This window comes from Epinephelus lanceolatus, chromosome 22, assembly GCF_041903045.1.
Source record: "Epinephelus lanceolatus isolate andai-2023 chromosome 22, ASM4190304v1, whole genome shotgun sequence".
In the NCBI taxonomy this organism is placed as follows: Eukaryota; Metazoa; Chordata; class Actinopteri; order Perciformes; family Serranidae; genus Epinephelus; species Epinephelus lanceolatus.
Genome location: NC_135755.1, coordinates 463,359 through 476,763, shown reverse-complemented (window position 1 = coordinate 476,763; position 13,405 = coordinate 463,359). Strand labels below are relative to the sequence as shown.

At 44.5% G+C, this 13,405-nt stretch overlaps 1 protein-coding gene across 11 annotated transcripts; it reads right to left on the bottom strand.

Annotated features, from left to right (window-relative positions):
* Positions 1 to 486: 486 nt before the first annotated feature.
* Positions 487 to 12,639, bottom strand: LOC117246211 (H-2 class II histocompatibility antigen, A-Q alpha chain-like). 11 transcript variants are annotated; one of them, XM_078164476.1, is made up of 5 exons: positions 11,754 to 12,639; positions 11,608 to 11,695; positions 11,218 to 11,466; positions 4,290 to 4,574; positions 487 to 2,564 (listed from the first exon to the last, which is right to left on the bottom strand). In XM_078164476.1, the coding sequence occupies exons 2-5, from the start codon at positions 11,678 to 11,680 to the stop codon at positions 2,443 to 2,445; spliced, it is 729 nt and encodes a 242-aa protein (XP_078020602.1). In that variant the 5' UTR covers positions 11,681 to 11,695; positions 11,754 to 12,639; the 3' UTR covers positions 487 to 2,442. The 11 variants fall into 11 exon arrangements, with proteins under 11 accessions (XP_078020602.1, XP_078020603.1, XP_078020612.1 ...); XM_078164477.1 differs by having other exon boundaries at positions 11,608 to 11,701; positions 11,864 to 12,618; XM_078164486.1 differs by having other exon boundaries at positions 11,608 to 11,701; positions 11,890 to 12,203.
* Positions 12,640 to 13,405: the final 766 nt, after the last annotated feature.

Here is a 13,405-nt window from a genome sequence, read left to right as displayed (position 1 = left end):
CCGTTGTACACACAGATGGCTCCATAGACCCGCAGACGTCCCTAATATAAAAGAAGCTGTTAGCAGTTAGCAGCTAACAGACCTGTCCTGTCCGTGATCCCATCCTGCTGTCTGTCTTGTCCATGATCCTGTCCTGCTGTCTGTCCTGTCCATACAGACACTGTTGGAGCACTGTTACTGCCCCCTGTGGCAGATTAAAGGTGACACAACTCTGTGCCCTCATTCAGTGATCGTACCTTATATACAACATGGTGAGGATGTGTAACGCCACGATATTACTGCCCTGAACAAACAGTGTAGACAAAGCTACTGTGACCATCTGCTGTGCATCTGATATGATGACATCACTGCTTTAAGTAGGATTTGATTGGCTGTACTGAGCCCAGGTGTCATCTACGCAGAGAGACACTCAACTGTATCCTGTAGAATTAATACTAAACCAGGGGGCGCCATGATAAAATCATAAAATCATGAAATACAAACGTCTCTTTTGGTTTGTGATTTATTTCTGAGAGAAGACAGGAAGTGATTTACAGAGCAGATATGTTGCTGTAGCAGAAGAAACTAATGACATTTAACAAGTGCTCATTATCATAAACCCATGACCACAATAAAGAGTTAAAGCCACTGTGGAGTTGTTATATGATCACTCACATTACATACAGAACAAACATGATTTGATTTGATGCAGCTCATTGATCTCAGTGTCGACAGGTCAGATAGAGACGAGGTCGTTTTCCTCAGTGCTCACAGTGTCTACAGCAGCTGTGATTTAGCAAACAGTCTGAATGACAGCTGTGCAGGTTGTTGTGTGAATACGTGACCTGCTCCTGTGCAGTGAAGAGCGACAGATGTTTGAGGAAACACGTGAACGTCTGAGTGTCTGTGTCACACTACCATGAACAGAATCTGACCTGTGTCACGACAGCAGACATGTTGGATCTAGGCCATAGTAGATGTGATAAGGGCTGTGAACAGAGATGATCGTTCTTTAGGGGAGATAGCAGGTCAACAGTGTGTGTCACATAGCAGTGCTATGTTTCACCTGAAGCCCTCTTATTGTCAACACACCTATGAAACCACCTGTGAACGCTGCAGGTCTCTACTAACGTTTCATGATGCTGTGATTATCCCAGAGGTCACTATAGGTCACTGTATGCTGTTTAATAGATGGTCTCACTGTGATGAAATGGCTGCTGTGGGGACTGACTTCAACACACGAGTAACACTCAGTGACCCACTACAGCCTCAGCTTCACACTCACACCTGATTTATGTCATTCCAAGTCTGTTTATGGCGTCCAGTCTGCAGAAATATTCACACTTACACTGCAGACTCGTGGGGCCCCACAGAACCCATTTCATTTCAGATAGCTTGAGGTCAGAGGTCAAGGGACCTCTGTTGAAATGGTCATGATGTTTTTCCCTCGCCAAGATTACCGGCGGCCTGGTGGGTCTCACATGGCTGTGATAAATGTGATGTGAAAGAATGAACGTCTGGTGTTTGCACATCGACCACATGGTGACTAACACTTTCACGCTGACCGCCCTACTTGTTATGGGAACGTAACCTTTGAGTCACCTGACATCATCAGGTGAGAGGGTTACTCAGCTGTGAACAAACGTTCTGTACAGAGCATGAAATAAAAACAAAGAGTCTTGTTGTTGTTGTTGACTCAGCATCCATGATTAAAATCTGTATCTCATCATTTCAGGTGCTCAGCTGTTCACAGGACACAGGAGGAATAACATTAATGACATGTGCACTTTGTTGCTGCTTTAGAAGACAATCACATGATCACCAGTCAGCCAATCATATGAGAGCTGATCATGGCCTCACCTCTACACGTTACCTTTATTTCAAAATAAGAGCATGTTGTTACTCAACATAACTCAGAGATTAAAGAATCAGAGCGACGGCATTGAGAATTAACAGGATAAATGAAGCCTGGATTAGTTCATGTCCAGTTCTAATCCCACAAAGTCTGCACTGTGTAAAGTGTAAATAAATCTACTATGACTGATATTCAGTGTCACTGAGTCCAAAATATTTAATGTTCAAACTGATAAACGTGTTTTATTGTAAATATGCAGTCAGTCTGCAACATGTTGTAACCAGGTGGAGACGAGAGCAACAACACACAGGAGAGTTATTCAATGCTAAAAACAAAACAAAAAAAAACATCTGTTTGATGATGTCACACGGGAGGAAACATGTTCCTGTCCCAGCGTCATCAGAACCTGCTGCAGGATGAGTGTGGAACAATCAAGTTTATCAGCTGAACATTAAACATCTCTGGACTGGATCCAGATTGCACATCTGTTTGGACTGAGTCCAAACAGATGTGCAAACAATCGTGTTCTGTTTTTATTTACATTTTACACACTGTGCCAAGTTTCAGGAATAAGAGTTGAACATATGAAGATCATCAGCCCCGACCAATCAGCTGCACTCGTTCCCTTTGATGAGGAAGAAGGTTCCAGCAGCCACACCGAGCAGACCGACAGTCAGACCCACTCCACAGAAAACTGCAGGTCCAACACTGGGCGGAGTCTTCTCCACATCTGGAGACAGAAAAGACAGAGACATGAAGCTTCACCTCCACATCTGGAGACAGAAAAGACAGAGACATGAAGCTTCACCTCCACATCTGGAGACAGAAAAGACAGAGACATGAAGCTTCTCTTCCACATCTGGAGACAGAGACATCTGGAGACAGACAAACATCTGGAGACAGAGAAATATCTGGAGACAGAAAATACAGAAACATCTGGAGACAGAGACATCAGGAGACAGAGAAACATCTGGAGACAGACACATCTGGAGACAGAAAATACACAAACATCTGGCGACAGAGACATCTGGAGACAGAAACATCTGGAGACAGAGACATCTGGAGACAGAAACATCTGGAGACAGAGACATCTGGAGTCAGAGAAACATCTGGAGACAGAGACATCTGGAGACACAAAATACAGAAACATCTGGAGACAGAGACATCTGGAGACAGAACATCTGGAGACAGAAACATCTGCAGACAGAAAATACACAAACATCTGGAGGCAGAGACATCTGGAGACAGAGAAACATCTGGAGACAGACATCTGGAGACAGAGACATCTGGAGACAGAAAATACAGACATGAAGCTTCACCTCCACATCTGGAGACAGAGAAACATCTGGAGACAGAGACATCTGGAGACAGAAAATACAGAAACATCTGGAGACAAAGACATCTGGAGACAGAAACATCTGGAGACAGAAAATACACAAACATCTGGAGACAGAGACATCTGGAGACAAAGACATCTGGAGACAGAGAAACATCTGGAGACAGAACATACAGAAACATCTGGAGACATAAAATACAGAGACATGAAGCTTCACCTCCACATCTGGAGACAGAGAAACATCTGGAGACAGAAACATCTGGAGACAGACAATACAGAAACATCTGGAGACATAAAATACAGAGACATGAAGCTTCACCTCCACATCTGGAGACAGAGAAACATCTGGAGACAGAAACATCTGGAGACAGACAATACAGAAACATCTGGAGACAGAGACATCTGGAGACAGAAACATCTGGAGACAGAAAATACACAAACATCTGGAGACAGAGACGTTTGGAGACAGAGACATCTGGAGACAGAGAAACATCTGGAGACAGAAACATCTGGAGACAGACAATACAGAAACATCTGGAGACAGAGACATCTGGAGACAGAAACATCTGGAGACAGAAAATACACAAACATCTGGAGACAGAGACATCTGGAGACAGAGAAACATCTGGAGACATAGACATCTGGAGACAGAAAATACAGAAACATCTGGAGACAGACACATCTGGAGACAGAAGACATCTGGAGACAGAGACATCTGGAGACAGACACATCTGGAGACAGAAGACATCTGGAGACAGAGACAACTGGAGACAGAGAAACATCTGGAGACATGAAGCTTCACCTTCACAACTGGAGACAGAAACATCTCTAGACAGAAACATGTGGATACAGACATCTGGAGACAGAGGACACAGAAACATCTGGAGACACAAACATCTGGAGACAGAGACATCTGGAGACAGAAACATGTGGAGACAGACATCTGGAGACAGAGACATCTGGAGACAGACATCTGGAGACAGAAACATGTGGAGACAGAAACATGTGGAGACAGAGGACACAGAAACATCTGGAGACAGAAGACACAGAAACATCTGGAGACAGAAGTCACAGACACATCTGGAGACAGATGTGTTTGTATCAATAAAGTTGTCTCACCCCAGATTCTGGTCAGTGGTTGGTCCAGGGTCTGATGTCCCACTGAACAGCTGTAGATGTCTCCCAGCTGTGGGACGAACTCCAGTCTGGAGAACTGGTTGAAGGAACCGTCCTTGTTGGGGTAGGGAACGTTGACGCTGGTTCCTTCAGTGACGTTCTTGTTGTTCTTCGTCCAGTAGAACGTTACAGGAGCAGGATAGAAACCAGTCACATGACAGATGAGGATGTTGTTCTGTCCCAGCTCCACGTTGTCTCTGGAGTAGATCATGGGACTGGACGGAGGATCTGAACAGAGACACAGATTAATGAGTCATATCAGTTTATAATAAGTATTATCCAGGCCCGGAGTGGCTAATCGGGAGGACCGGGACAATTCCCGGTGGGCCGGTCTGACGTTTGGGCCGCGAGGGCCGGTGTTCAGTTTTTTGTTTTTTGTTTTTTTTATTGGGCTCAGTGTTCAGTCATGGTACTGGGTACGCACAGACGCACCCTGATGTTTGTGTGCATGGGGTGCATTCAGATGTAGCGTCTTTTGCGCGCACAAACCCATTACTTTCACGGACCTGCTTCTCCCTCCGGTGTCAGATCCCAGTTCCCCCTCGGGCTGTGTCTCTCCTACTGTTTCCCACGGAGCTCTGCCCCGTTTGAAAGGCGAAGGAATCCCATATATGGAAAGACGTCACCTCTGAAGTGTAGAATGTGTATTATAGAAGAGAAACACGCACTTCAGGACCGCTGACTTGTATCATCAGAACAGACATGTCCTGTGATTTCCAGCCTCCTTTCATAGTTAATAGAGGGGGGACAATACCTGACAGTAATATTCTCAGCTGTCAGGATGGGCCTGCTGTAAAGGGTAAATATAATCATAGAAGGATGAAAATCACAGGACATGTCTGTTCTGATTATACAAGTCAGCAGTGTAAAGCTCAAGCATGTGGGGGCCTAGGCAGGGGAGATGGACCAACTGGGAGACCCTGGAGAAGAATAAGCTCAGTTGGCGTGACATCTGGCAGATGGAGGGAGCACGGCTGAGTTTCATCATCAGAGCCATGTACGACCTGCTACCTTCCCCCGCAAATCTGAAACTATGGTATGGAGAAGATCCCGCCTGTTCCCTGTGTCAAGCACCTGCATCCCTTAAGCACATTCTGTCAGGGTGCAGGACAAGTCTCACCCAAGGGCGCCATACTTGGCGGCATAACCAAGTACTCAGAGAGCTGGCATCAACACTGGAACAGAGGCGAACCACCACAAATAACCTTCCACAAACATCAACTGAAAAAAGACTTTTCCCTGCTCCTGGAGAAACTGAGTGACTGTCAGTCACAAAATGTGTTCATTTCTGGCCCCATTCCAACCCTGGGGAAAGGAATCGAGTCTTTTACCAGACTCCTTGCCCTAAATACATGGCTGACATCGACATGCTTCACTCATGGGATAAAGTTTATTGACAATTTTAACATCTTTCGGAACTGTAAGGATCGCTTTCAGCGTGATGGGATTCATCCGAACATCACTGGATGCAGACTACTCGGGGCCAACCTAGGTCATGCTCTTGGAATGCCATACCAAAACAAGAATGGACAGATAAGAGCCAAGGACAAGTACGTGGCACAGAGACAGACAGCCTGCATCTCTCCTTCACCTGACCCTTTGCTCCACATCACCCAAGGCATTCAGAGGATGTCTCTGTCCCAGTCAGGGATCCAACAACCCCCCTCCTGCCCTTCACCACAACCACCAAGGAGCCAACGTCAACCCTCCCCCCCTCCACCAATGAAAGAATGAATAGAAGTGAAAGAGTATTCTTAGTATTCTTTAATGGTAGCTTCTCTGAGGCTGGACAGGTTGAAAGTGGAATTCCACAGGGAAGTTTGCTGGGTCCATTGCTGTTCTCTATTTTCACCAATGATTTTCCATCGGCTTTTAAAAAAGCACATATGTTGCTGTATTCTGATGACACAACAATATACATTAATGCACCCACAGTTGAGGAAATTACGAACACCCTGAATGAAGAACTGCAAATAGTATTAGACTGGGTAATCAACAACAAACTAGTCTTAAATTCAGAATGTTGGTGGATGAATCATTCATGACTGTCCTCTGATTAACCCACTGACTGTCCTCTGATTAACACACTGTCTGTCCTCTGATTAACCCACTGACTGTCCTCTGATTAACACACTGTCTGTCCTCTGATTAACACACTGACTGTCCTCTGATTAACACACTGCCTGTCCTCTAATTAACCCACTGACTGTCCTCTGATTAACACACTGTCTGTCCTCTAATTAACCCACTGACTGTCCTCTGATTAACACACTGTCTGTCCTCTGATTAACACACTGACTGTCCTCTGATTAACACACTGACTGTCCTCTAATTAACACACTGACTGTCCTCTGATTAACACACTGACTGTCCTCTAATTAACACACTGACTGTCCTCTGATTAACACACTGTCTGTCCTCTGATTAACACACTGTCTGTCCTCTGATTAACACACTGACTGTCCTCTGATTAACACGCTGACTGTCCTCTGATTAACACACTGTCTGTCCTCTGATTAACACACTGACTGTCCTCTGATTAACACGCTGACTGTCCTCTGATTAACACACTGACTGTCCTCTGATTAACACACTGTCTGTCCTCTGATTAACACACTGACTGTCCTCTGATTAACACACTGTCTGTCCTCTAATTAACACACTGACTGTCCTCTGATTAACACACTGACTGTCCTCTGATTAACACACTGACTGTCCTCTAATTAACACACTGTCTGTCCTCTGATTAACACACTGACTGTCCTCTGATTAACACACTGACTGTCCTCTAATTAACACACTGTCTGTCCTCTGATTAACACACTGACTGTCCTCTGATTAACACACTGTCTGTCCTCTGATTAACACACTGTCTGTCCTCTGATTAACACACTGTCTGTCCTCTAATTAACACACTGTCTGTCCTCTGATTAACACACTGACTGTCCTCTGATTAACACACTGTCTGTCCTCTGATTAACACACTGACTGTCCTCTGATTAACACACTGACTGTCCTCTGATTAACACGCTGACTGTCCTCTGATTAACACACTGTCTGTCCTCTGATTAACACACTGACTGTCCTCTGATTAACACACTGTCTGTCCTCTAATTAACACACTGACTGTCCTCTGATTAACACACTGACTGTCCTCTAATTAACACACTGACTGTCCTCTGATTAACACACTGCCTGTCCTCTCATTAACACACTGACTGTCCTCTGATTAACACACTGACTGTCCTCTGATTAACACTCTGAGTGTCCTCTAATTAACACACTGTCTGTCCTCTGATTAACACACTGACTGTCCTCTGATTAACACACTGACTGTCCTCTAAGTAACACACTGTCTGTCCTCTGATTAACACACTGTCTGTCCTCTGATTAACACACTGACTGTCCTCTAATTAACACACTGACTGTCCTCTGATTAACACTCTGAGTGTCCTCTAAGTAACACACTGTCTGTCCTCTGATTAACACACTGCCTGTCCTCTGATTAACACACTGCCTGTCCTCTCATTAACACACTGACTGTCCTCTGATTAACACACTGACTGTCCTCTGATTAACACACTGTCTGTCCTCTAATTAACACACTGACTGTCCTCTAATTAACACACTGACTGTCCTCTGATTAACACACTGCCTGTCCTCTCATTAACACACTGACTGTCCTCTGATTAACACACTGACTGTCCTCTGATTAACACACTGACTGTCCTCTGATTAACACACTAACTGTCCTCTGATTACCACACTGACTGTCCTCTGATTACCACACTGACTGTCCTCTGATTAACACACTGACTGTCCTCTGATTACCACACTGACTGTCCTCTGATTACCACACTGACTGTCCTCTCATTAACACACTGACTGTCCTCTCATTAACACACTGACTGTCCTCTGATTAACACACTGACTGTCCTCTAATTAACACACTGTCTGTCCTCTGATTAACACACTGACTGTCCTCTGATTAACACACTGTCTGTCCTCTGATTAACACACTGACTGTCCTCTAATTAACACACTGTCTGTCCTCTAATTAACACACTGACTGTCCTCTAATTAACACACTGACTGTCCTCTGATTAACACACTGTCTGTCCTCTGATTAACACACTGCCTGTCCTCTGATTAACACACTGTCTGTCCTCTGATTACCACACTGACTGTCCTCTGATTAACACACTGACTGTCCTCTAATTAACACACTGACTGTCCTCTGATTAACACACTGTCTGTCCTCTAATTAACACACTGACTGTCCTCTGATTAACACACTGACTGTCCTCTAATTAACACACTGACTGTCCTCTGATTAACACACTGTCTGTCCTCTAATTAACACACTGACTGTCCTCTGATTAACACACTGACTGTCCTCTGATTAACACACTGTCTGTCCTCTAATTAACACACTGACTGTCCTCTGATTAACACACTGACTGTCCTCTAATTAACACACTGACTGTCCTCTAATTAACACACTGTCTGTCCTCTGATTAACACACTGACTGTCCTCTAATTAACACACTGACTGTCCTCTGATTAACACACTGTCTGTCCTCTAATTAACACACTGACTGTCCTCTGATTAACACACTGACTGTCCTCTAATTAACACACTGACTGTCCTCTAATTAACACACTGTCTGTCCTCTGATTAACACACTGACTGTCCTCTAATTAACACACTAACTGTCCTCTAATTAACACACTGTCTGTCCTCTGATTAACACACTGACTGTCCTGTGATTAACACACTGACTGTCCTCTGATTAACACACTGACTGTCCTCTGATTAACACACTAACTGTCCTCTGATTAACACACTGACTGTCCTCTAACTAACACACTGACTGTCCTCTGATTAACACACTGACTGTCCTCTGATTAACACACTGACTGTCCTCTAATTAACACACTGACTGTCCTCTGATTAACACACTGTCTGTCCTCTAATTAACACACTGACTGTCCTCTAATTAACACACTAACTGTCCTCTAATTAACACACTGTCTGTCCTCTGATTAACACACTGACTGTCCTGTGATTAACACACTGACTGTCCTCTAACTAACACACTGACTGTCCTCTGATTAACACACTGACTGTCCTCTGATTAACACACTAACTGTCCTCTGATTAACACACTGACTGTCCTCTGATTAACACACTGACTGTCCTCTGATTAACACACTGACTGTCCTCTGATTAACACACTGACTGTCCTCTGATTAACACACTGTCTGTCCTCTGATTAACACACTAACTGTCCTCTGATTAACACACTGTCTGTCCTCTGATTAACACACTGACTGTCCTCTGATTAACACACTGTCTGTCCTCTGATTAACACACTGACTGTCCTCTGATTAACACACTGACTGTCCTCTGATTAACACACTAACTGTCCTCTGATTAACACACTGACTGTCCTCTGATTAACACACTGACTGTCCTCTGATTAACACACTGTCTGTCCTCTAATTAACACACTGACTGTCCTCTGATTAACACACTAACTGTCCTCTGATTAACACACTGTCTGTCCTCTGATTAACACACTGACTGTCCTCTGATTAACACACTGACTGTCCTCTGATTAACACACTAACTGTCCTCTGATTAACACACTGTCTGTCCTCTAATTAACACACTGACTGTCCTCTGATTAACACACTAACTGTCCTCTGATTAACACACTGTCTGTCCTCTGATTAACACACTAACTGTCCTCTGATTAACACACTGACTGTCCTCTGATTAACACACTGACTGTCCTCTGATTAACACACTGTCTGTCCTCTGATTAACACACTAACTGTCCTCTGATTAACACACTAACTGTCCTCTGATTAACACACTGACTGTCCTCTGATTAACACACTAACTGTCCTCTGATTAACACACTGACTGTCCTCTGATTAACACACTAACTGTCCTCTGATTAACACACTGACTGTCCTCTGATTAACACACTAACTGTCCTCTGATTAACACACTGACTGTCCTCTGATTAACACACTGACTGTCCTCTGATTAACACACTGACTGTCCTCTGATTAACACACTGCCTGTCCTCTGATTAACACACTGACTGTCCTCTGATTAACACACTGACTGTCCTCTGATTAACACACTGACTGTCCTCTGATTAACACACTGACTGTCCTCTGATTAACACACTAACTGTCCTCTGATTAACACACTAACTGTCCTCTGATTAACACACTGCCTGTCCTCTGATTAACACACTGACTGTCCTCTGATTAACACACTGACTGTCCTCTGATTAACACACTGTCTGTCCTCTGATTAACACACTGACTGTCCTCTGATTAACACACTGTCTGTCCTCTGATTAACACACTGACTGTCCTCTAATTAACACACTGTCTGTCCTCTGATTAACACACTGACTGTCCTCTGATTAACACACTGACTGTCCTCTGATTAACACACTGTCTGTCCTCTAATTAACACACTGACTGTCCTCTGATTAACACACTGTCTGTCCTCTGATTAACACACTGACTGTCCTCTGATTAACACACTGACTGTCCTCTGATTAACACACTGTCTGTCCTCTGATTAACACACTGCCTGTCCTCTAATTAACACACTAACTGTCCTCTGATTAACACACAACATGTAAAAATGAAGTTTATAAATACAGAAGAACAAACAAATGTCACCAATACAAAGAGAAGCAGTGAAACAAATAAACACAGATCAATGAGTTTAAACATGATTTTATGGGGCTGCTGATTAAACTTTTAGTTACAGTTTTTAATTTATTAAAGAGAGTCAAATATTTGCAGTGAAGACGTGTTGAGATGTGTTTGTCTTTACCTTGGTCCACTGGGAAGTCCTTCATGACTTTACGCGCTGTCTTCAGGTTCTGTCTGCAGATCTGTTGCTGAGCCACAGCATTCTCATAAGCTCCTTCCACATAGCTCGTATGATCCATGAAGCTGGGCTGAGGCTCCACCCCCTTCTTGTTGATGAAGTCTGCGTACCACTTCTCCTCACCATCCAGAGCGTACATCTCCTCTCCATCAGAGTCTGAACAGCCAGTGATAGCAATGTCCTGGTGTAGACCTGAAAACAGAGACACAGGGTTCACACTGACTGTTTGTTTGTTTGTTTGTTTGTTTGTTGTTGAGTCAGTAAACAAACAGTGTGTTTCCTGTGTTTGAACCTTCAGAGGTTTAAATGTGAAACTAAAGGACAGAAACTTACCGTCAGCTGAGACACTGAGGACACAGGAGAGGACCAGGACCACCATCATCTTCATCATCTTCATCAGCTTCATCAGCTCTCTGTAGACCTGAACCTGAACCTGTCTGAGTCTCTGTAGACCTGAACCTGTCTGAGTCTCTGTAGACCTGAAGCTGTCTGAGTCTCTGTAGACCTGAACCTGTCTGAGTCTCTGTAGACCTGAACCTGTCTGAGTCTGTGTAGACCTGAACCTGTCTGAGTCTCTGTAGACCTGAACCTGTCTGAGTCTCTGTAGACCTGAACCTGTCTGAGTCTCTCTGTAGACCTGAACCTGTCTGAGTCTCTGTAGACCTGAACCTGTCTGAGTCTCTGTAGACCTGGACCTGTCTGAGTCTCTCTGTAGACCTGAACCTGTCTGAGTCTCTGTAGACCTGAACCTGTCTGAGTCTCTGTAGACCTGGACCTGTCTGAGTCTCTCTGTAGACCTGAACCTGTCTGAGTCTCTGTAGACCTGAACCTGTCTGAGTCTCTGTAGACCTGGACCTGTCTGAGTCTCTGTAGACCTGAACCTGTCTGAGTCTCTGTAGACCTGAACCTGTCTGAGTCTCTCTGTAGACCTGGACCTGTCTGAGTCTCTGTAGACCTGAACCTGTCTGAGTCTCTGTAGACCTGAACCTGTCTGAGTCTCTCTGTAGACCTGGACCTGTCTGAGTCTCTGTAGACCTGAACCTGTCTGAGTCTCTGTAGACCTGAACCTGTCTGAGTCTCTCTGTAGACCTGGACTTGTCTGAGTCTCTGTAGACCTGAACCTGTCTGAGTCTCTGTAGACCTGAACCTGTCTGAGTCTCTCTGTAGACCTGGACCTGTCTGAGTCTCTCTGTAGACCTGGACCTGTCTGAGTCTCTGTAGACCTGAACCTGTCTGAGTCTCTCTGTAGACCTGGACCTGTCTGAGTCTCTGTAGACCTGAACCTGTCTGAGTCTCTCTGTAGACCTGAACCTGTCTGAGTCTCTGTAGACCTGGACCTGTCTGAGTCTGTGTCTCACTCTGAGGACGACTGACAGAAACTCCAGCAGCAGCTGAACTCTAAAACACTGAACAGCCAATCAGAGTGCAGAGATCATGTGACGTCATCAGTGTCCAGGTAGAGACAGGCTGCTGCTGACACAGACTTTAACACACAGACGATACGATCAATAATCAATACTGTATTTATGGAGTCTTTTCAGAATAAAGTGTTTTGTTGGATGGTCACATTTTAAGGTTTGTTTAATGTTGAGTTTTTCAAAATAAAAGTCTTTAATTCAGGTGGTTGCTGTGGAGATAAAAAATGTTGCCACAGTTTCATCGTCTCCATTTTAGATCTGACTGGTCGATAAGATCGTTAGAATGAATGAAGATCATTTAAATAAAGATGTGTGATCATTAACAGGAGGTGAAATCAATAAGAGTTGTAGTTTAAATGTACTTCCTGTTGGAGAGTTGGTGACGTGCTGTCACAGAGTCTGATGTGGTCCAGGACTCCTCCACATGTCTCAGTGTCTCTGAGGGGTTCAGGGTGGACACACACATGTTGTTTCCTACATGGAGAACCAAACACTGTTGGACGGTCCACTGTGAAGAGACAAAGGTCCCTCTGAGCAACACTTAGCTACAAACTGTTAGCTTAGCATCAACATGTGGAGCAGGTTCCACTCACATCTGGACCAGAGCTCCTCTTTAAAGTCCACATCAGGAACAGAGGGTCCGTCTGTAGAGTTCCACCTGTCACATCAAACCACCGTCTGAACCTCTTCAGTCTAATGACCTCACTGGTCCA